The following is a 25382-nucleotide window of genomic DNA, read 5'->3' as shown; positions in this document are numbered from 1 at the left end:
TATTTTCCCTCCCTTTCATCAAATAAGTGGGTTATTATAGAAAAATTTGAAGATATGGAAATGAATATGAGCATCAAAAAACAATCTATAATGCATAAGTTACTGCTGTTTTGTAAAAAGGCTTTTTTATTGTATGACAAAACTATCTGATATTGCCTGATTTTGTACTTTATTGTACAGAAATATAAAATATTGATGGCATCTTGATGAATCTCCATGTTCAAAAACTCCCTGAGTAAGCAAAACACTTTTTAAATTATATATCTATCAGTTTGTGAGCATGATACCGAACTATAAATCTGTGGTTGTGTAATTGCCATTTCATATCTTTATAAAATGTCAGATGAAGTCCGTGCATGGGAAATGGACCAAAATGGTCTTATAAGACCTTGGGGATCAGAGGGTTCTGGGTTTCAACCAGATTCCATTCCTGAAACGAAGAACCTTCGTGTAAGTGGGTCTGGTATATGCTAAAGTTGTCAGAACCAACTATCCTTCCACTGATGTGCTAGCTCGGTGGTTGTTCTCATCATCTAACAGCGATTCAAAATTATAAAGTTCATCCAAGAATAGCCATAGAGTTGCTTTAAAACAGGATGTTAATATTACTAATTAAACTAAACCATTGATGAGTATAGCCAAATAGATGAAATGAAGCATGTAATATATATATAATCTTTAATTAGATTTGTTCCAGTTCATCAAAGGAATGACCTTCTATATCTTAACAAATACGACTATTCAAAAATCTTCTTGCCAACATTGTAGATGTATACTGTTCATTTCAGCATCCCACGACTACGTGTTTTTCGACTATTCTGTCTTGCTAATGTGCGAGCCATATCCAGAATTCTTCTTCAATCTTTGACCTTGATTTCCACTCCATTAAATGCTTTTCGTTCAATTCCTCCCCCTCTGTGTGTAAGTGAATGCTGTGTTGTTTCTTTCAAGTTACAAAACTTTCAGGATTAGCAAGAAAAATATTTAAAATAATATCAGTAAATGTGATTGAGATTATCTACTGTTGTTAATCGTGAAACATTATAAAAAAAAGTGAATTACCAATTTTAAGAACAGAAGTCATCTGTTTATTCATCATAATTTAATGTTTAGGTCCCTTACAGTAAATCTAAGAGGCTCCTTTTTCTTCTTTTAGCAATTGTACATAAAAGATATAAATAAGAGATTTAATTGAAATTAAAATGAACCATTATTTTTGGCATACCAGCTAGTACTTATATAAAATTGTATTATTATGAAGAAAATAATTTTGAGCAAAACAAAGGTACTTTTCAACATATAAAGAATACAGTTTTTTTAAAAAAACATCCAAGCGAGATGCAAAGCAAGTTTATTTATATATGTTACCCATTTAGACCTTTACATGTTAAGAAACTTACACAGAATATAAAAAAGTAAAATTAACAGTGAAATGATTCTTTGTCTTATATTTACATATTTATTTAGTTAAGTTGTTTTCACATAGCATAACAAATAGCAGATCTTGTAATCTAATTGTGAAAGTTAAGTAGTGCGCTTATGTGATTTTATTGACAATTGTATTGGAATATATTTTTTCTGCCTTAGATATAGCATTAGGTATGTGATCATTGGTTCTTGATACAGGCTTTCCTAATAGCTCAGGACAACTTTCTTTTCCTTGAGTTATTTTATCCATCTTTGAAAGTAAGTCATAATTGATGCCTTCATTAACAACAGAATCAAAATTGTAACTGGGATGCTTTGATACAAAATCTCGAATCCAACGAGCAGTTGTCATAAGTTCTCCTGTAACGAAAAAAAAAAAACCATCAATTATTTTACTAAGATTTTTAAATTTTAGAATAGAAAAAATACTGAACACTAAAAGTACGATTGTGTGTGCACATGCAGTATGCATGATGCAAAATAAATAAATAAATAAATTTAGTATAAAATTATGTTTTGAAATTTTTTTGTAACTCTGGAATAAGACAATAAATTTGAAAATTAAGCACTATTTAATGATTAATAAAACAGATAACATGTTCTGAAATATTTATTATCAAAGAGAGTTTAGGATTCCAAAACAAACAAATGCTGGAAACCACCAGCTCTTCATATCTCCAATATTGTTTTATATAACTTCTCTAGAAGCTATAACCCAAAATGTTTTTACAGTCTAAGAAAAATTTTGAATTTTATAACTAAATCAAATAATAGAGAACAATGAGCTACTGAATGGGTAAAGTTACTTTAATGGAGATCGAATTCTCTAACTACATAGTCAGAAACATCCTTTTTTAAGAAAATAGTGAAGTTTAGAATTTTAGGCAATGAATCATACTTAAATTTTACTTCAAGTTGATAAACATTGATACAATTATTTGCATTGTTATATACATATATCATAGTAAATACTCATACTTTTAAAATTCAGTCTAGACCCAGAGTTCCAAAACTGTGTTACACAATTCAATCATCTATGGATTGTGACAAGATATAACGTATATATATCTTTCCGCAATTTGTAAAAATATTATGCAAGTTTAAAAGTTTTATCAAATCACACATTAAATTTCCATTTTAAAATCATATTAAAAAAATTTTCAGCACAAAAGTTTATTTTTGGTTCTCAAAACCTTTTTTGAAAGGAATACATGCTGCGTGTCATGGAAAAAAATTAAAAGTGCTAAAGATGTAGGGGGTCACAATGTCTAAAGGTTTGAAGGCCACTGGTCTAGACTGAATATCAACTAGGCTGGAAAAAATACTTTGTCTCAAGAATCCTTTTATGTTTCCATTCAAAGTATAACATAGGAACTGTTTTATGGCTGTTCTCAGGTTAAATCAGTACCCATAGTAAAAGGCATGTGCAACATAATTCCATTAAAGTTCCTCCATAAATAATCAAAACATTATTTTATATTAATAATTATATTATAAAAGTTTTAATCTAATAATTCTACCAAATTTCATGACGTTAGAGCATTATGCTTTCGTCTAAACTAGTTTCAATTAATTTTCCCTAAATTTACAAATTATAACTACTCCAAATTAGGATGCGGAGCTGCTTGTGACCACTTTGTGGAAAATCATGATATTGCTGTTCTGATGCCATTGTTTTAAAGAAAATTTTTTGCACTAAAATCTTTTACATTATTAAAAGCAATATGAATTTTACCTTTGTAGATAAACTTTTAAAAATAAATTATAAAATAAAGAGTAAAAAAAAAAAAAGTGCTAAAATTAATATACTGTAATGTATAATTTCTTTTCTTAAATTAAAAAAAATAAATTGGATATCAAAGTTAAACAGAAGTGAGATGTGATGTAGAAGCTCAAAACAAATTTTGGAATTTGAATCCCATTTATAATAAATTATAAATCTTCATGCATGATTAATTTTTTAAAATCATCACTGGAATCTTATTATTTTTGGCACTGCATACTTTTGTAATTTCCCCTTTAACCTTTAAATTTTTGAGAAAAGCTATTTTCTACATTTTCAAACACCAATTTTTTCCATTGCTTCCCTTACATTTTACTCTTAAACATGTCATAGTTTATTATAATTATTATGTAACAAATTTGTGAATTCATTGATAAACACATTTTGAAAATATTAAAATAACATACTTCCATGGGAAAAACATAAAAATTTTGGAGCAATATTGATTTCTAAAACACCAGAAAGTGAGTAAAAAATATTGATAGCACAATTTCATTTTCACATTTGTAAAAATTGGCCAATTAAAATAAAAGCATATAAAAAAACTTGCCTTTTGCTCTCATCCTGATCAACTGCAAATACTGCTGAATGGAGCATTGTGTGTCCACATCTATATCCATGCTGGTTAAGAACTTCTGAATCAGAGGTACTAATCCAGGGAATTCGTTTCCCTTTCCATTGATAATTTCATTAATTGTCATTTCAGTGTACTGACATTCAGCAGGGCAGCAACATTCAGCCATATAAGCAGTTGCCTCGGGTGGACTTTCGCCTTAAAAAAACAATCACTGCTTTAGCTAAGGATTATTTTAATATTGATGATAGTAATTCAATTTTTCCCCGACTAAAGAAAGATTGAAACTGATTTGCATAAACTTACATGTAGTTAGATCCTTACGAAACCAAAATTTTTCAGTTAAGATAGCATCCCTTTTCTGAGCTTTAGCTAGATTTTCATCCACCTAAAAATTAATTTTAAAAGCAATGATTCCAAAGGAAAAAGTAAATGGGAAAATTTTAAATAAAATTGAGTGACAAGCTTTAAACAGTATTTATTCTCAAGTTAAATCATAGCATTTCAATCATATTCAGAAAAATGGATTTATACCAAAAAATACATTAACATATAAATTTTCTGTTCAATGGTATCAAAATTTTTATACCAATGAAATTTTTGCATTCTTCATGAAGCTCTATATTAATGTGTTTTTATCTTATTATTCTAATATATTTTTTAGAATTTTTCATTCAAATAGCTTGCCTTCCTAAAAACATTAATTATTAAGCAGCAGGTAGAATTATTAGCAATTTATAATAAATGCTGACTCCATATCTTTCATAATAGCTCTGCTGAGTAAAATATTTAGATTTCTTTGATTTGAAAGCAATTGAAAATCAGTGTTCATGATAGAAATCGCAATTTTGAGTATTAGATTTGTTCTCATGCAATGACTAGTAATATACTTTAATATAAATTTGTCTATTTGTAATTGATCATATTAGAAGCGATACTATTTTTTGTTTTGATCAAATTTATTAAAGCCTCCAAATCATTAAAATCATATGTTTTTTTAAATATTAAAAAAAAATAGACATTTTTATCACAATATTTTTCCATATATTTATCATGGTAAAATATTAAACTAGAATGACCAATTTTTATGAATTTGCATTGATGTATATAAAAAAGCTGACATGCAGAAAAAAGAGGAATTTTTACCATAAATTTATCCATATATACATAAAAAAAAAAGCTCTTGCATTTTCTAACCAAATAAATTTAAATTTAGGACAAAATTTGTTTCCAAAACACAGACATTCACACATAAAAAGAATAAATACTGCAGTAATTTAATGATAATAAGTTAAATAATTTTTACTCTACTGAAACAAATTTTAAATCTAAAAAGACTATATACATTGTGTTTGTGACAACTACTGTCATACCTTTGATATTGGAATAAGAAAATTCAACTGGTAAGTAAGAATAACCCTTGTAAGAAGAACTATAAAAACAACATATGCTGCATTTTCAAATTCTGTTAGTTGCACCTAAAAGAAAAAGAGCAGATTACAACAAATCAAGAAATTATCTACTTTAATTTATATATATATATATAATCAATCATTATGTAAAATACTGTTGTGTTCTGAGGTTTAGTAAGCTAATTTATCAAATAATGGCCTTTATCCATTCGAACAATAAAACAGCAATAAAAATAATAGTTCATTACTTTTTAAAAAATATTAATTTAGCTAGTTCCTTTAAATTTTGAGGCAATATTTAAGACATGGAGTTGATTTACACAATGAATTTATTATATGGTATCACCAAAAAGATGGTATAAAAGATAGGTAGAATTTTTACTAAGTAAATATCAATGAAAGTATGGACAGTATTTACTTGCTTGTGAAAAGAATTGTATTTTATTTTATAATTTGTTTATCATTGGTTAACTTACAGAACAGCTAATTAACGTGTGACTTTATTAGTTTATTACATAACTTAATTATATATTTTAAAGGTAACATATATATTTTAAGAGAAGATATGATATTTTCAAATTCATCAACAAAAATAATGAAAAGTCTATTTCAAGTTATACAAAATTAAAACTTCATACTAATTAAATAATGATGAAAAGAAGATAATTCAATCTCCAATCTTTCTTAAGATATCAACATTGCAAAACTATTTATAAACATTGCAAAAATGCTTACAAAACATTTATTAAAATAAAGCTGAAGCATATAAATAATATTATATTGATTATATATAAATACACACACTCAAATTTCTATATAATTCTGATATTTCCACTTAAATAATTTGTTACGAAGAAAATATATTAAACAAAAGTTTGTAATTAAGTTAAAAAGAAAAAGTAAAAAATTGAAACCAACTTATTCCACTTGCTTGCTTTAACAAATATCTTAAACATAAAAAAAAAAAAAAAATCAATTTTGCTTTAAAGTTTATTATATATAAATTTTTCATAAAAATCTCCAGATTTTACGAAGATTGAAAAACATTGCCCAAAATATTTCATTGAAACCATAATCCTCTTCATATGCTATTAGTATTTCCTCTTGTAAAGGTAATTTTTTAAAAATAACCCTTGCCACTCACTGCAGTTCATACATTTTTTTTTCATATGTTTTCTACTATTGAATATATCATACTTTGCTGGATATTCAACAATAACATTCCTTTCAAAATGCAGAAAAAAATTCAAAAGCTCTTATTTTCTTCAATAAAGTTTCATATCATCAAATGCAGCTATGTTTCATGGCAGTTGATAACTAAAAAGTTTCCAAACATGAAAATTTACAAAAAAAGTTTTAAAAAAATTAATCAGAAAAATTTCATTACATAGAAATTATCTTTTGCGACATGGAGATTAAAAAACATTTAAATGTCGTTCAAAGCCAAGGTTCCGTATTTCATTGAATAGAAAACTTGATTAATTTTTAATTCAAAAGATTGAAATTTATGTACATTAATTCTAAGAATTCATACGCTATTCTTTTTAAAAAATGCTAAACAAAGTAAGGTAAAATTTAATTATACAGTATTGCTCACCTCCATTGAGCGAAATTCTACTCGCCATCCAATGCTGCTATTTGGAGGAGGAGGTTTGAATCTCATAGTCTGCCAATTGGTTGATTGGATATTCTATAAAAGAATTGGCTCTCAGTAACATATTGGATTGTACAGTTAAAAACATAATCAAGAATTTTCTTTTTTTACATACATGACTTTTTAATTATTTATGTCTATCAAATCTGTGTTTAAATGAAAAATAAAAAATAAAATATATTAATATCTTAGAGTAAACATTTCATTCATTTAATCCCAATGATGTTAAAGATGGATTTAAAAAATTAGACCATATATTATAATGTTAAATATGTATAAAAGAAACTAACCTGACTTTAAAGGTGCAATTTTATGTGATAAAAAGTTAAAAATTAGCAAAAAAAATAAATAAAATAAAATAAAAAATACATGATGCGCCTGGATGACAAGTTTTGAGAAATTTACAAGTTTTGAGGGAAGACTTGGGCATATTCAGCTAAAGTGGTAAATATAAACTCTGAATTTAACTGAGTTTAATATAGTAAAATGTGATGCCAAGGTATTTTAATCAAATTGCAAAGACAGTACAAAATAATAAAATTAATATAATATTTTGAGTAATAATTTTATTTTTAAATTTTTAATAAAACTGTCCACAGATTTCAAGAAACATTCTGCTTTCAACAAATTAAAAACATATTTAACAGGAAAATTAATTTTAAAAAATAGTTAAGCTAACCAATAAACCCTTGATAAATAATTTAGATAATTATATATGAAATAATTTCAAATGAAGTTAGAAAGTTAAACTATTTTTACCTCAAAATGATCAGTATCTTCATCATCATTTTGGTTAATCTTTTCAGAAAATAAGGATATTGGATCCCTTATAAAAAGATGAGCTATGTGCTGTGACAACAAATGATCAATATCTATAAAATAAGAAATATTAACATTTATACAAGAAAAAAATATAAAAATAATAGCATTAATAATAAAATTTGCAGTCATTAAAAGCTACTAAATATTCATAAAATTGAATTCCAGGAACAAAGAATAGGATATAGATTTTTGAAGCTTTAATTTCTAATAATAATTAAGGATAATGTGTAAGTGTCTATAGACAATCTATAGGGCAGAACATTTGACCTAAAGCTATCAAATGCACCTAGCAGATTTTTTCTTTTTGGAAAAGTTATTAAAAGATGAATTTTTACTATATTTTCTGCTATAACTTTTGAAAATGTTACAGTACTTAAATAATTTTTATACTATTTTAAAACTTAATTAAAATGTCAAAATGTTTTTAATAATATTATTTTTGTCAACATTTAATTTTCTTCCCATCTGAATTTAAACAACTAGAATGTAAGAGAGAAACTTATACAATAAAAATGCCATAATTTCATCAAAAGAAGTATTCCTTCATATATAATGAGACATGGAAGAAAATGTTTTTTTACAAGCTCTAAAAAAATAGTTAAAATATTACTGTAGACATCTCTTGTTATCACTTGAAAAATCTAACTCTAGTTCAGACATAACATTATCAGATTTTTACCTTGTTTAAATTACTGCAGCATTTCCTTAATATAAAATATTTCAAAAGTAAATAAGAAGTAGAAATTGTAATAAATGAATGTTTTAAGTCAAAATGTAAATAATTCTTTGAATTTGAAATTGATCAGATTCTTGAACCTTATTGAAAATAATGTATAAGCTTAATTTTATGTATCTGTTAATTTTATTTTATTTTGAGAAGATGTCAATCTTAATCTTATATAACTTTTAAACCAATCTAATATAGAAACATTTAATAACTTAACTCATACATAAGAAAAAAAAATTCAATTTTAAATATTAAACATTGTTCATTCTAACATTTTTTCACAATCGTCTTTTATGACACTTCACAATCCTCTATCATCCTTTTGTGATGGGCTTGTCATATATGCATTACCTAGGAACATCTATCACAACTGGGCGTACCACCCGTGCATTTCTGGAAATCAAACTCGTAGGACGATGATGCATATATGTATTCTTAGCAGGGACAAATTTTAAATGCCACTAGATGGCTTTATGTCCACTACTTTTGAAATATAGTTTTAGTACCTTGACCTTCAGTTTGCTCATAATCAGCCTGACTTTGAAGGGGGGGGGTAAGAGTAATGTAAATAAACAGAGCTGAGTTGTGTGACTTTCCACTTGATAGAATCATTCAGTTTCTGATCTGCCTCTGAATTCTTTTCTTTTTTTATTATTACTGTGTAATTGCAACTAGACTTTTTGTATTTTACCATTAGTTCAATTGCATTTTGTGTAGTTGTAGGATAAATTTTGCATACATCTCTTTTTATGACAGAAAGCCTTGGTTTCTGTTTATTAAGGCAAGAAAGCACTATTTGTCAGAGGAAGAATGAGCTTATGTTATGAATTAACTAATAATCTAAAAAGGAAGCAAAAATGACAATGTTAGGACTTAAACTTTATTTTTTTTTATGATTTTTTTTTCAAAGTTAGACTTAGCGATGCCCCCCCCCCCACCACCCTGAGGAATGATTCCATTTGTGTACGCTCCATCCAGAGCGTGCCTCTAGGATTGAGGCCTCCCGTCCCAAAAGGGTTAAATAAGCTTATAGTAGTAAATGCAAGCCATAATCAATAAACATACAAGCTGACTTACTGAAGTAGATTTATACCTGAAGACTGATATTATAACTATTCTATTGTTAACATAATGTTAATGTGAAAGGTACAATATCTTATTATTATTTATTAACACAATTAGGTGTTGTAACAATACAACATAGAACAGTTTCAAATAACATACAAGATTAACATAACAGAAGCAATATAAACTATTTAATTATTTATCTATTCTATAATGTATAATAAGGCCCTTTACCTGCTTCTCTTAGTGTATTATACAATTCTTCATCATAGACTAAATCAATGTCATTGAATTTTTCACCAGCTGGGGATAGGTATGAGTCTATAGAATCATATCGAGATTTCCTAATTTTAAACCTATTATTCTTCAAAGGCTGGAGGGAAAAAAATTATATGTATGGCTTTTTAAAAATAAAACAAAAATATAATCAATAAAACAATTTACAAGACATTTAAAAAGACGAGGGGAACCCCCCCCACACTACAAACTACTTATGTTAGATGCAACAAACATAAAATTTAACAAACATAAAATTAAAACAAACATAAACAACACCAATGTATAAAAATAAACAATCTTGCACATTTTTTAATATAAATACAAGGAAAAAATTTGATACTTTATATGACAACGTTGTATGTATTTAATAAATTTAAAAATAACAAAAGGCATAATTAATCACATTAACATTTATTAACTTTATTACTAACCTCTTTTCCTAGTTCCTCATCAGTTCTGTCATCTACTGAAGCAGCTATAATGCTCCATCGGCAATCCCTGTCTGTTAAGTAACCTCGATGAACAGGAGATGCAGCACTTAATGCTAACTGAAAAGATAATTTCAATAAAAGTTTTACTGATTGCATCAACATCCCTTCAACGAAGCTTTTTCATTTTAAGATTGAACATCATGATTTTCCATAGTATGATAATTTTCTATAATTATTCAAGATGTAATCAGTTTTTGTATAAATTTTTCAGTTGAGAATAAATCAAATCTTTTCTTCCATTTTATCGTCAGCATCTGTTGGACGATCTTTATTTAATTCGATACAGTTGCCCAAGAATTAATATCTAGTATGATATGCTAATAAGATGACTAATTAGCATATCATTAAAGAAGGTGCAGTTTTTTCTTTATCACACACACACACACACACACAAGATGGTTATGTTGAAGTTGCCGGTTGTTATTAGTGTACAATTTGATGTGCATCTTTGATAAGTATATTTTTCCTTCCCTTCTCTTATGTTCTACTTACAAGATGTTAACAACATTTTAATAAATATTCAAGTTATCCTATAATCGTCTTGTATGATTCTCTTTCTTCATAGATAAATTATTAATTTAGGCTAATTTTATTTCATGACTTTCTTCCACACAGAAGAATATTTAGTACAACAGCCTATTAAATTTAGAACTGGTCACTAAAATACCCACATTTTTGTGCTGTTCTAAGCTAATACAAGTTAATACTTTAATATTAATCACTTAATGTAATTCCTTAACTGGTAATACAATTAATGGATTCTAAGTAATTAACAAGATTATTTATATACTCCAGTGATCCTGAAACTTCTTAAACTCACAATATCCTTGGAACTATAGGAGCTTCTGGCAAAAACCTATATTCAAACTACTGATGTATCTTATCATACTTAGTGATTGGGATGTGCTGGCAACTATATTTTTTTACACAAACTATAGAAATCTAACTCTATAGACATTATTTGCACAAATTTTATATTTTAGTTCAAGTTTCAAATATTGAGGGCGGAGGATTTCATATATTGGAAGAATTCTGTTTTTCCCGTCACTCTTGGTATCTCTAAAAATATCATATGATACATTATGGTGAATTTAATTAGAAGACTGCTGATATGTATAACGAAGAAAGAATAGAGAGGAACATCAGAAATGTTATTAAGTAAAATATACCATAATTGAGAATAGTATATGATAAATTAATAATACGATGGACAAAAATATGAAAATTAATAATTATATTGTTGACTTGAGGCAAGCTTTAAAAAAATTCAATCTAGCAAATTATTTTTAATTAAAAAGTAACCTTTAAAATCATTTTTGGAATTACGTTTCCTGTATTTCACATTCTTGTTCATAAATATTTTTCAAACTTTGGTTATTGGGAAAAAAACCCCACCTATTAGGTGAAAAATGAAAATAAATATGCATGTAGGGAATTACTGAAGAGGATTAATTTTAAAATGCAATAACTATAAAATATTTTTTTTATTGAATGATAAAAGAAGACAAATGAACTTATGAAAAAGGCTGCCATTTCTTATTAGCAATCATTTTTTTTTTTTTTTTTTTGCTAAAACTTTTTTTCTTTTCTTTTTCCAGGTGAACTTGAAGGAGAATGTCATTTATCAACAACCAGCAACATTCAGTTATGTTAACAATAATCAACCTTTCAGATATTTTTCCATTTCCTATATGTTTTGATGAGATGTATTATCTTGTACCTATATTTTCCACGATAATAGCTTAGATGTGAATGAGGAAAATAAAACTTTTTGCTCATATTACAAGAAAACTAGTTATATTATTGGTTTGTAAGAATTCCAGGTTTTTTTTAATTTGATTTTTTTCCCATTTGGAAATTAAATTTTTTTTTCTGTCATCAATTTTAAGATGTTAAAGCTTTGTTTATGATAAACATAGAAATTTTTTACAACAACATTGAAACTTCATTAGATAATAAATTGTTCCATATAGTTTAATTGCATATAGAGCAGATGAAGTAGATTTTCCATGGATTAATCAAATTTTGCCTTTAAATATTTTTAACTTCAAGTTTCAATGGCTTCTTCCTATCTGCAGTTTCATGCCAAAATGAGCAAAATATACTTTTTTTAGTACAAAATATTTCTTTGTTGTCTTTACAGCGCAGTTAGCACAAATATAGCAAAAAAATTTTTGCATATTAAGTTTCTAAGCCTGGCCTTTCAACCATAATACGAACAAAATGTATAAAGTTTACTCAAAGTTCAAAATTATACATTGCATTTACAGAACTGAAAGACATTGATGGATTAGAAGGAATAAAAAAATGATAAAAAAATGCAAAATAAATGGGGAAAAAAAGAGGAAAGGAGAGACAACCACTAATAATTTAGTAATGCAGTTTTAATTTGATATACTGCAAATACTGGTCATATTTGATAATTTATCATTTTTAAAGAAAATTCTAGATAAAAAATACTTTATCTTCTCTTGTACTGAATTTATATCAATAAAATTACTATTTAAATATATAAACATTTGCACGAAGATGCAAGGAATTGTAAGTTACAATTTAGCAATAAACTAGATTTAATAATTCAAAAAACTTGTAACATAAGAATACAGAACTTGCTCACAACTAGTGGGATTAAAAAAATATACAGATCATTTTAGAAAATTTATCCACAATTCTAAAGAAATAATTAAAATTATCTTAACTCAAACTGCTGTTTAATATTATAAATAAGAAGTTTGAATTAAAATGGCAGTTTTTAGATTAGTCTACTGTGGCTAAGATTAGAGTCATAGACCAGCAGATTGACAATTCCATATTCTACTGATTGAATAAGAATTGTTGATAAAGTTTCTTTATGCAGTATCATAATTTAAAAGCTTATATAAATAAAACTGTTACTTTTAAATTTACAAAATTTGTATACATATTAGACATACAATTTATGATAAATTTTATGGAATGGAATTTTTAAACACCATCCTTAAAGTCCTTCACTTTTTCTAGCAATTAGCATTGAAAAAAAAATACAAAAACATGAAATATTTTTATCATTACAAACCCATATTACTTTGAAATTTTGGTTTAAAGAGAAAAAAATTTCTAGAGAGGAAAAACATTTCAAAACATTTCTAGATTGATGCTTTTTAACAATTGTAATTCCCTTCAAACCATGAGTATGGGAAAAGCAAACAAGCATATGCAATTAAAGAAAAAATTGAAAACTCAGACTTCCAGAAGTTTTTATCTCTCCACTATCAGGTATATTATTTTCTCATACTTTTGTCCTGAACACTTAGAGCATCAAAAGGGATATTGCTTTCAGACCACTGATTAATTCAAACATTATACAAAATTAAATAAATCAATGATTAAATTTATAATTGTAAAAGGTATGTATGTGTAAAGAGTGCAACAGTTCTGCAGTGTTTATACATGCATCATTTCTGCATCATTACGATTTTTTCCATCCACATTCTAAAGATTTAAACACAAAAAAAGAAATTTTTGTGACTGAAGATGGAAATTACCGATCAAAATACTTACAGCTATGGGACAAACAGGTGCTAATTGATCATATAAAGTTCGGGCTTCACTAATATTGCAAGCTTGAAAGGTCACTTGAAGGCAACAGCAGCCCATCCCAAAGCCCATGGCATCCATATATACATGATTGGGCAAAGCAGCAGCTGCCCCTTCCCCATCATCTCCTAGTACACTCAAATCTTCAACAAATGGATCTGGAGTCTTTTGGTCCCTATAAACTAATAAAAATTACCCTACAAACATAATGTAAATGAAACAAAGTTATAAATAATAAATGCTGAAAGAAAACTATTTTATTGTAATAAGAAACTTATCTAAATTACATTGAGATTTTAGAATAAAAATAATGTAAATTTTGTTCAGTTAAAATTGATGATTTGAAGATTATCAATATGAAAATAAAAGATTGGAAATGTTATGTTATTCAGAATGTTATTATCTTCATCTTTTAAAAACCAAAATTTTCAAAGTATATCCAGCAAAGAACATATATTGTTAAATCAAATTAAGTATAAAAAACATTGTAGATGCTAATAGTTAATAATGTCTAAAAAAAAAAAAAACTGCATTTAAAATTCTATATTAAAAAATATTTATCTAAAAAAATAATAAAATATAATTTAAAAAAATTATTTTTATTTAACACTTAAAACTTATTAAATAGAATTAGAGTTTACATGAAATATTAAAAAATACTTACTTGGTACATTGATTACAACCTTTTTACTCCTTCTCTGTCTTATATTACGAGCTAAGGTTCTGAAAAGAAAGATTATGCAACATTGATATGCTTTCAGATCTTAAATAACAACACTAGCAGCAACTGTAGTTAACTTAAAATGGTGATTATCTGAATATTTAAGAGAAGTACCTACTTAAATCTAGGATGTCCTTCATATACAACAGGATCGGGGAAAAACAAGGAGCGTAAGGCACTTCCTTTAGGATCTGTTTTCACTGGGGGATCAGTAAAACCTGCACAACCTAGGCTTAAGATAAAATCATTTTTCAGTAAAATGTTGATTATGTTCAATTCTTAACTCTATAATTTAGGACTATAAATGTTGGACTTTGCTTTCAAAATAAAATAAAGATTAATATAGATCCAAATTTGCATTTAAAGACTGCATTCCAATAAAGATGGAAAACCTCTTACAAAAAGTAAATATACCACACAAATGATAGACATAGGGCTATAGTTTCTTAATCTGTACAATTTCGAATAGAAATATACCTAAAATTCAAAAAGCAAACGACTTTTTAATAAAGTTTTAATTCATTTAATTAAAAAGGTATGCTCTACAAAACAAGCTATATCTTCTGATAAGCAAAATATAATGAGCAATTACTAAAAGAAAAAAATGCATATTTAAGCTATCAGAGCTTTTAATGTCACTTTTATTACCTCAGTTCATTTTTCTGAAATGAAACAGGTCATGAGAAGATTTTTTAAAAGAATTTTTCTTAAGACTTACAGTTAGTATCTAAGTGTTTATCATTCATTAATACAGACAAAAATTATTGCTGAACATATAAAATATTATAGAAAAGTAGCATCTTTATAATAATTTATATGCTAAGTATATTTAATTAAACCCATCATTCAATTCAGTTGTGAATTAAAATATCATGCAATGAGTTTTAATGAAATATTTCATTGCAAATAGTTTATAATCGATTAAAAAACATCAAAATAAATTTTGATTATGTAAAAGACCAAGGATTATAGAATATTGTAAACACTTGAAAATTGAATGGTATCTTAAACAATTACCTAAAGAAAATATTTTCCCAATACAAGCATATCACTTTCAGGAAGTGACAGAAAAAAAAAAGTCTTCTTACATTTTGATATTTATTCAATCATTTCAAAGCAGAATATCAAAATTAATTAATTACTAATCGGAAAAATATTTTAAATCAATATCAACTAACAGTCATGATTTTTAAAAGGTGAAATAATCCATAAATGGAATGAGAGTAATTTCAATAAAATTTAACAAACAATCTTGTTTGCAAAATGTCTAAAAAATTCTAATTTTTTTTTTTTAATTTACAAAATAAAAAAAAGAAACAAGACACATTTATATGCTTAAATACATTTCTCTTTAAATATTTTATCAATACCATAAAAAATATCAAAAATAAAATAAATTTGCTCACCGTGGGAAACTAGTTAGACATAATAAACTTTCATCATTTTCAAGAAGTTCAACCACTTCGTCTCTCCTAAAAATTAATGAATTCACATGTATTTTAACTTTATAAAATTATAATCACAAAAGATATTAATTTTCATGACTTTTTTTTTTAAGAAAGAAAATGTGATAATATATGAAAGAAAAAATGTACGTGTAAATAAAACATATTTGTTAGTATTAAGTTTTAAAAAGCATTTAACAATCAGAAAAAAATTATAGTCTATTTTTAACAGCAATAATTGTTTAGAAACTTTTTTTGCCTTAACTATTTGCTTTGGTTAATAATTTTAATTTAAAAATATCATCTGTCTCAAGAATGGAAATGTGGTTCTAATTTTATCCTGATATATTTCTGGATTTCATGTAAGACTAGAAATATACTTTATACATATATATATATAATTTTAAAAGTATTATGTAAGCTGAAATTAAGGCATTCATAGATATTAAGTTTAAAAATATAATCATGCCGAGTAAAGCCATGTAACAATATCATTTAAATGATTAAGTAATAGAAACTTTTTCTAAAGATAATAATGTTCATTTGTTTTAATATTGGAAATATTTTACCTTGCTCTCATATTAGCTTCAACAACATTGAAACATGATGAAAGAGCACCATATGGCTTCCCAGGAGTACCTTCGATCATATAAGCTCCAAATTCTGGCCTCCACAATGCTTTCACATCACTAAACACAAAAAAAGGATTTTTTTTAAAAATTGCATATCAATAAAAATATAGGTATTAAAGACATAATTGATTATTTTAACAAGAGATTTTAAAAGCTCACCCAAAATTTTCCTTCTCTTTTTCTTGCAACACAGAAAGTAATCTTTCTGCTTTCAAACATACCTTAGCAGTTCGATTTTGATGATTAAACTTTATGATCATGTATTCAATCTAGAAGAAATAAAAATTTTAGACAAGTTCATATTTTTCTATCATAAAAAAAAAGCTTGATATTTTTATATAAAAAAACATTTAAAAAAATTCTGAGGACCCCATTCATTTTTTTTAGATGAAACATTTCCACAACATTAAACATAAGGCAGTAACATATTTAAGATCAAGTCAATTTATATACTGGAATATTTTATTTGATTTCAATTGAATCTTGAAACAGATGGCTTGTGCTACACAATTAGAATCACCTGGAAGACTATAAGAATGCAAATAATATTACTGGTAATTTAAATTTACTTAAATTATTTTTAAAAAGGACTGCATCATCTTTCTTTCTCTTATTTAATCTGATATCTTTAGAAGTTCCATTTGAAAAATGAAAATAGAATAGACAACCTAGAAATGGATCCCTGGATCACATGTGCAAATTATTTTGAATTGTAAAGGTGGAAAGGAAGACAGACATACATATTTTTTATTTCATATTTTAATTTAGCTACTTACAGGCATCAATTCATTCACTAGGAATACTGACTATGTTTGATTTCATTTGAATCTCCTGTGCGTAGTTTTATATTCAAGGGTCTCTTAATAAACCATTTGCTGATGCTTGGAATGTTATTGAAATCTGCTATCATATATATTTTAAAAATTAACAAGAAACAAAAAGCAGCCATTTATTTATCTTATAGTGATTAAAATGTGCTTGCATTGGAAAAATGATTTACAATTAAAGTGAAAACTAATGATAATAAATAAGATATGTTAAATTATTTTAAAATGGGATAACAATTAAGATAAATTTCTTGGTTGGTTGGTTGTGAGTTTTAGTGGCACAAGAGCCAACCTTGGCTAAATTATAAATTTCTTGGAATTGTTCTTTAAAAAATTAAAACAACTGACTTAAGAAAATATAACTAAGGTAAGCAAGAGAATATCATAATGCCATAAACTTAGCTTTTATTTGTAGGTGTATTTCATCAGTTTGTATTGTTCATATTATCTAATTCTTTTTTTAATACAAATATAACTCTGATATCCAAATTTAATTGCCAAGTACTGAAGATATTTTGTTCATAAATTTTGATCTCAAAATTGTACGCATGCTTATTAAAAAATACATATGTATATTTTCATAATATTATATATAATTGGAAAATCTGACTTTTTATTTTAGGATAAAAGGAGTAATGTAGTTTGGAAGATCAACATTACACATAAAACTGGAAAATTCTTTCTATTTCAAATCTGAGTATTATGGTAAAATTATAAAAAATTATTTAAAGACAGATTAAAATACCATGGAATTTTATTTATACACTTTCTGGGTATCTTAATGCAAGTAAAAAATTTTTTTTTCCTAACCAGGTAAAGAAAATAAAAGATATCAAACAAACAAGTGAGAAAACATCAGAATCAATAAAAATGTATAAAAATTTATAATGAATTAGTAACAATAAAAAAATGTATATAATCTAACAACTCTAGTTTAAAAAATGAAACAAATTTAATGAATGAAAAATAATTTAATGAAATTGCAAATTAAAATACATTTGAAGTTTATGACATTATTATAATAACACATTTCTAATAACATGTAATTGAAAAAAAATGAAGTACTTTTATTCAAATATAATGCACTATATATTTTGAATATGAATTTGAAATTGGAGGTAATATCAGAAAATGTTAATACTCTGCATTAATTTTTTTTCATTTGCTTCTATAAAGATGTTAAAATTATTATGTAACCATCCCAAATAACCTCTATATCATTATATAATTGTTCAGTTCAACAATTGGAAGAGTTTTGAAACTGGACATTATATTATGGCATGAAAAACTAATGATCTTTTATAAAGATCAATACACTCATCAAACTTAAATGAATGAGACAGCAATTTTTACTTCCTCTTATCATATACCGAACAGAGATACATATTATTTATAAATACTGATAAATACCCTTCTAATAGATATGGTTTCTAAGGACTCTTTGAAGTTCCAGAATATAAACAGTAGTATTATGTAAATCATATAGTAATTATTAAAAAAATGTATTTTTTCCTAATATACGGTTTTAGTATACGAGAAAGATTCATAATAATAACAATAAAATCTTTAAAAAGTTGAAGGGAAAAAAAGTGTGAAATTGAAATGAAATAAAACAAATGTCTGATAGTAATTTCCGAAAACAGGTAGCTTTCTGAAAGCAAACGAACGCTTTCACAAAATTAAAACACAAACTAAAATTCAAATCAAAAAGAGAAAATTTTATACATTTTTTTAAAAACCTTCAAAAATTAATAACAAAGAAAAAATAAAGGAAATTAATAACACAAAAAATTACATTTCACACTCAATTCATTTAATTTCATTATTTTAATTTAAATATTGCAAAATTACAAAACTTCAAGGCCATTGATTAATTCTCAAACGTGCATATTAATATTTGTAAACTTTAATTTCATTAATTAAGTTACATTCTTTTAAAGTAAGATTTAAATAAAATGCGCTATGATTTAATGAATGAATTAACACCTGTTAAAGCGTAATTATCTACAATTGATTGAGTAAAAGATAAGATATACGAGCCATTCATAAGTTGCCGACATGATATAAATCTACAGAAAAGCCCTATAATAACATTTAGAAGAATATGAAGCCATTTAAATTAAGCCGTATGACAAGTTAATACAGAAAATTATTGCTAGAAATTAAAGAGGAAATATTTATATAAATACATAATTATCCTGTTGGAAAAATATTTTTAATTACCTACCTCATCACCCCATTTTAAACAATCGTTTTGTCTGTCTTTTAAACGATGGTATAATTTTATAAACTGTAAAATTCCATGCTTCCTGACGTGATCCGCGTACTTTTTAGTTTCTTCCCAGGTTAAAGGGGACCCTTCAGTTAAAAGACCCATTGCATGCGGACTAGTGTCTGAACTCTGTTGTTATGTTGCTGTTTTCTGCAAATCACCAAGCAAACACAGATGGCTTACGGAGAAATTGGTTAGCGGCTACAGACTGCCCTCGATAAAATATTCGGATGCGCTGATTGGTTGATGAGAAAGTTCACAGCACATGCCAAATTCAGGGACGTTGGCGATTCATGAATGGTTGTAGTAGGTGATGGTCGAAGGTTACTTTTAATAATGCGTTGTAGGAAAAAAAAAAAAGGGTAAATAAATTCCCTTGTCTCTTCTTTGGAATAATCCGTTGCGCTTTTTAATCTACCGAGCGTTCAAACTGCGTATTAGCAAAAAACTGCGGTATTGTAGGCGGATTCGAAAATAGGTTTAGTGAAAATTGGATTTCTCTTGTTAGAGTAACTTAAGTTAAATGTTATTTAATACAGATATATTTTAGAATATAAATTTATACAATATTTTCAGCTAATGAATTTATAATGGAATGTTATAAAATTTTAACGATCAGAAAAGAGAAAAAAATTTTAGTAATAAAAAAATTAAATGCTAAAAAAAAAAAAAAAAGAGTTGAATCAAAATTTGATTTCTACGAGATTTTTAATTTGACATTCAATCTTTTTGAAGTGCTTCCTTCACTTTAATGATATTTTAATATTTTAAAAGTGATCGAAACAAATATTTTTAGAAAAAATTATTATTCATAATAAAGCTGAATTTTAAGATCTAATTCTACACAAGAATATTTAATACTGAATAAGTTAAAAGCTTCTTCCTAGTTGCTAGTTTCGATTGGTATTAACTCTAAAAATATGATTTATGATTACAATTTTTTAATAAAAATATTATTTATGAAATAACATTTCTATTTATTTCATTTATTGAGAATATAAAAGTTTCATTGAATTAAAGACTCGTTTAAAAACTGTTTAAAGGGTATTTTGGAATGGGCATCATCATTTACAACCATGACCAGAAGACCAGGACGACATGTTAAGCGGCATTTTTCTCTCTGAACTTCCACACCACGCTTGTCATAAAGTATGTAACAATCAACATATTTAATGTGTACATGGTTAGCATACAAGAGTAAATTAATTGTTTATGACATGAAAGATTTCAATTTATTTTTACTATGAAAATATCGACTAGAAATCCTCCTAAAGTTGTTTTTTCCGCATTATTTGCAATTCTTATTTAAAATTTCAATCATTTTGCATCTTATTAAAATTAAGATACCTGGGGAACGAAAATTAAGCAAAACAAACAAACAAAAAAAGGTAGCATGAACTTTTATTTGAATCTCAGATCTGAACGATTTTTTTAATTTAAATTGTATCTAAACATGCTCGAGAAGCATTGTGTTCTGAGCTTCACAATTTTCATTGAACACCTATTTATCATCAGCCTACACTTTTTTCAATTAAAGAATGTTTTTTTAATGCCATATTGGAGCGGATCCTTTTTTCATTCACTGCTTTAAAAATTTTTGTTTTTTGGTTGCTTAAATGAATGTTTCTTTTCGTCTAAAACTTCTTTTACGAAGAACTGTTCCTCATAGTAAAAATTAAATACCATTCCACTTCTTTTTTCTAGGTAAAATTAAAAATTGTATTTAAATTCAAATAATTCTAATGCGATAGAGTAAAGTTCTAGGTGAATAAGTGAATCACCATAAATGTGACACAGTTGAACCAGAGACAATTAACTTCAAGAAGAAAGAACTTTTTCTGCTTAGTTATAGATTCTCAATGTTTTTAATATAATTTGTGTCTTTTCTTTTTTGATAAACGCATACAATATCTAATGAAAAAGCGGGTGTGGTTTTTTTCCCGAAACTTTATTGCATATTCCTTCATAAAAGCGTTAGTCCCCTCCCCTTCGCAAAAAAATTGTGAATTTTGGACACACCCTCTAACATTGCGAGTGCTCAGATTTTTATATTTTGAGTCCCATACATGAGCGTTTTATGCAACATAGTATAATAATAATAAAAAAAACCGAATATGCAACTTAGATGCCTTTTTTCCAGCCGATTGAAACCGCATTTAGGTAGAGCTACATGTCCTATTTATGTAAATCATTGCATTTTCGGGCTGTCACATTTACATGTATAAGAAAGTAGATGCCCTTAGATTGTCAACTCTTCGGGTTTTATTCAAAATTTGATAAGAGTGTGGAATTGTGTTTAACAATGAATGCTAAAACTGTGCATCGAATTTCATTTATCTAAGTCATAGCGTTTACATGCATGCAGTACCTCAGGTTTACATGCGGCAAATCTCTAGACGGATTTGATAATTATTGTTTTCACAGACTTGGTTTGATTTGTATATCAAATTCTATCCATCTAACTCTTTACGTTTTATAGTTATCAATTCTTACTTGCCTCGGACAGGCAGACATAACATACTTCTTGTGAATGGATTTCGCCCAGAACTTAACAGAAACCTAAATTCAGTGCAAAGACCACATGCCAAATTTTATTCGCCTAGTTCAAAGTGTTTTTGAGTCTACCTGTTCACAGACAGTAACCGACTCAACTCCAAAAATGTATTTTTCGGATTGAAACGGAACCGAAGATCTGAAACGTGGAGATTCGGCGAAATCTCAAAGTCGAAATTTTTTTTTTTAATGATTATAATATTTTTTCTCTGTATGAGAGGAAGAACAATTTTTTAAACCGAACCTACAATCCGAAATATCGTAGCAATTCGGAGGATAATGTTTTAGGTTTGATCCATCACCGCTGCGTTTTATGAGTAACGATTTTTGCGTCACGTCATTTAGTATGTAAACACTGTCTGCTCATCTGCCTGTCTTATAATAACTCTTTATTGTTTCAGATTTTTTTTCTTTCAAATAATGGATTTTATATCGTGCGTTTAAAGAAAATATACGAACGTAAAAAGCCTTATTATGTTAAAATGAAGGAATGCATGTTTTTCAGCATAATTTACAAACAATTCTAAGAGAAGGATAAAAGATTAACTGGCTGATTAGATTAGAGTCCCAGTTTGAATCTAACAGACCCCGGTCGCCTAGTGGTACGGTCTCGGCTTCAAGCGCGAGACCCGTTTCCACCAAAAACCAGACCCGTCTGGTGCATGCTAAACCCTTCTGGACTAATGTCCTCCCGCTGGTGTGGTTTGGAAGCTTGGAGGGTGTGGGATGCCAGCTCAGGTATCGTCCTCGTCATCTGACCACAGTTCAAAATGACGGGGTCCGACCTAAAATATCCCTAGTGTGGCTTTAAAATGGGACGTACGTTAATATAACTAAAACTAAGCTAAACCAGTTTTAATCTAAATAAGAATGAATTAAGGTAAGCTTTAATCAAATGACGAGGATAACACTTGAATCGACTCTGCAAACTTTTATAACAATAAGTCAAAATCATTTTCCTTTTGATAAATTTTTTATCTGTCTCCTGAAAGCCCCATGGGACCAAATTTTCACTGCAAAATGGAAATTCCAAGTATACTTTTTACATGGTCGAAGTTCAAAGATAGTTCACCCATCTTCCTGGAAATATTCGGAAAGGTGCGTGAATTTGAAAGTTTCCGGATACTTTTGATCACATAGTGAATAGTTTAGTTCATTTTATATTAACGCCCCATTTTAAAGCAACACTAGGACCTCGTAATTTTGAACCGCGGTCAGATGACGAGACGACATCTGAGTTGACACCCTCTTCTTTCCAAATTTCCACACCACACCCACATAATGAATAGATATAACAAGCAAAGAAAAAAAAAAGGAATCATTAACATATTAAATGTGTATTCAAAACAATATTGTTCTTTTCTTTTGAAGCAAAATCTTTGAGATACTTCAGAAGAATAAATGTAAATCCAAATTCCAGAACATGTCATAAGAGGTGCATATTTTTTAAAATTTTACTGGGCATTTAATGTCTTTTTATCTTTGCCTTTCAACGTGGATCTCGGGAGCCTGGTGGTAAGGTTTCGGGACCGAAGGGCTCTAGACCCGCCTCCACCGACGAACCGTCGTGTTAGCGGGTCTAGTGAATGCTGAATCCTACAGTACCAAAAGCCTCTCCCGGCTGGAGTGATATGGAAGTTTGGAAAGGGAGTGCCAGCTCAGGTGTCACCCTCGTCATCTGGCCGTGGTTTAAAATTACGAGGTCCGTACCAAAATAGTCCTAGTTTTGGTTTTAAACGGGGCGAAATTACGGTCTCAATGGAATCATTAATGCTTGGAACAATAAGTTCTGTGGCATTGCTTATTTTTGTTAATATTGATAAATGGAAGCTGATAATTTAGAGTCACTGCTAAATTTTCGTAAAAAGTTTCACAGGTTAAAAGTTTTTTTAAAAATATCATTAAAAAAATTAGCATAAGGAAAGAAAAAAGACTAAATAAAGTCTAATAATACAAATAAAACTTACTTATCTGCATGAAAACAAATTATGGATAAAAGTATTTAAATCTTAGAACGGGCAAAAGATTATAAATTAATTTAACGCGGCAGTCTAGATCGCATCTGTAAGGCTTTTTTTTTAATTTAAATTTTATTATTATTTTTTATTCACATGCTGGAGTGACTCTGACAATTTGACATCAGATAATTTTGGTAAATTTTTGGTTTTAAAATATTATTTATGAAGAGATTAAAAAAATATTTTTGCTAAAATAATTGTCGTTATATTAATGATTTAAAATTATTCTCTAGAGTAATTGATTTCATTTAAGTGTAAACTTTTCAAATTGATTTTTTAAAAAAATTATCTTTCCGAGAAATTTCATATTTTTATTAATTACGAGGGCGAACCAAAATATAAGATACAACTGGCGGCATCTGGCGACAAATTACGAATAGATCGTAATAATTTCGCGGGGTTTCAGAATACAACATACTTCCGAGTATCCGGTTCGCGACTATCCGGCTTCCCTACTATTCAGTTTATTTTTTCTATTATCATTATTAAATGAGGAAGGCAAAGTGTCCATCAAGTAAGTACTTTTCAAAGCCTAAAAATTGCAAGTTTTGACTTTTATCTTAGGACTGCCTTTTCATATCTGTGTAATCATTTATCAGTAAAAAGTAAAATCAGTTGGAGCCAATTTCCTTCAGAATTAAGCCTACGATTTATGTTAATCATTTAACTGTTTTGCCCGAGTGCCATACGTGCATCGATTTATCGAATTTTGATAGTTGTAAATAAAAAATAAACCATTCATAACGATTATAATTCGGTTTTAAAATTACTTCGAATACATTCAATGGATTTCCATTTGAATCAAAATAAGAAAATGTTCCCAAAATAGAAGGTGTCATCTTATTAGATAGTAAAGAAAATAAAATAGTTAAGTGGTTAATGTTTTGTTTATGTTTCTTGCCTTTAAATAAGGTATTGCAGAATTTATGTTGAAATGTGAACTATCTTTTTCTCTAATAAATTCTTGAAACGTGGAATTCAGTATACAAACACGTATAAACTACCAGTACAGAGCTTTCTATTTTGACTCGACACACTATCGGTAACTACCTGCTTCCATGATTCACCGGCCGCTTTCACATTGAGATAAACGAAGGGCTTAG

The 25382-nt window shown here is 27.4% G+C and overlaps 1 protein-coding gene across 1 annotated transcript; it reads right to left on the bottom strand.

Annotated features, from left to right (window-relative positions):
- Window positions 1-1334: 1334 nt before the first annotated feature.
- LOC129972600 (glutamate--cysteine ligase catalytic subunit-like) lies at window positions 1335-19918 on the bottom strand. Its single transcript, XM_056086798.1, has 15 exons — window positions 19664-19918; window positions 16769-16878; window positions 16547-16666; window positions 15939-16004; window positions 14651-14764; window positions 14476-14534; window positions 13776-13993; window positions 10176-10292; window positions 9700-9838; window positions 7611-7723; window positions 6795-6887; window positions 5159-5263; window positions 4092-4173; window positions 3762-3983; window positions 1335-1788 (listed from the first exon to the last, which is right to left on the bottom strand). Exons 1-15 carry the CDS (start codon window positions 19811-19813, stop codon window positions 1538-1540), a joined length of 1959 nt encoding a protein of 652 aa, XP_055942773.1. The 5' UTR covers window positions 19814-19918; the 3' UTR covers window positions 1335-1537.
- Window positions 19919-25382: the final 5464 nt, after the last annotated feature.

The sequence above is a fragment of the Argiope bruennichi genome, chromosome 6, assembly GCF_947563725.1.
Source record: "Argiope bruennichi chromosome 6, qqArgBrue1.1, whole genome shotgun sequence".
Classification (NCBI taxonomy): Eukaryota; Metazoa; Arthropoda; class Arachnida; order Araneae; family Araneidae; genus Argiope; species Argiope bruennichi.
The sequence above is the reverse complement of the archived record's forward strand: the minus strand, read 5'-3'. Positions and strand labels throughout refer to the sequence as shown.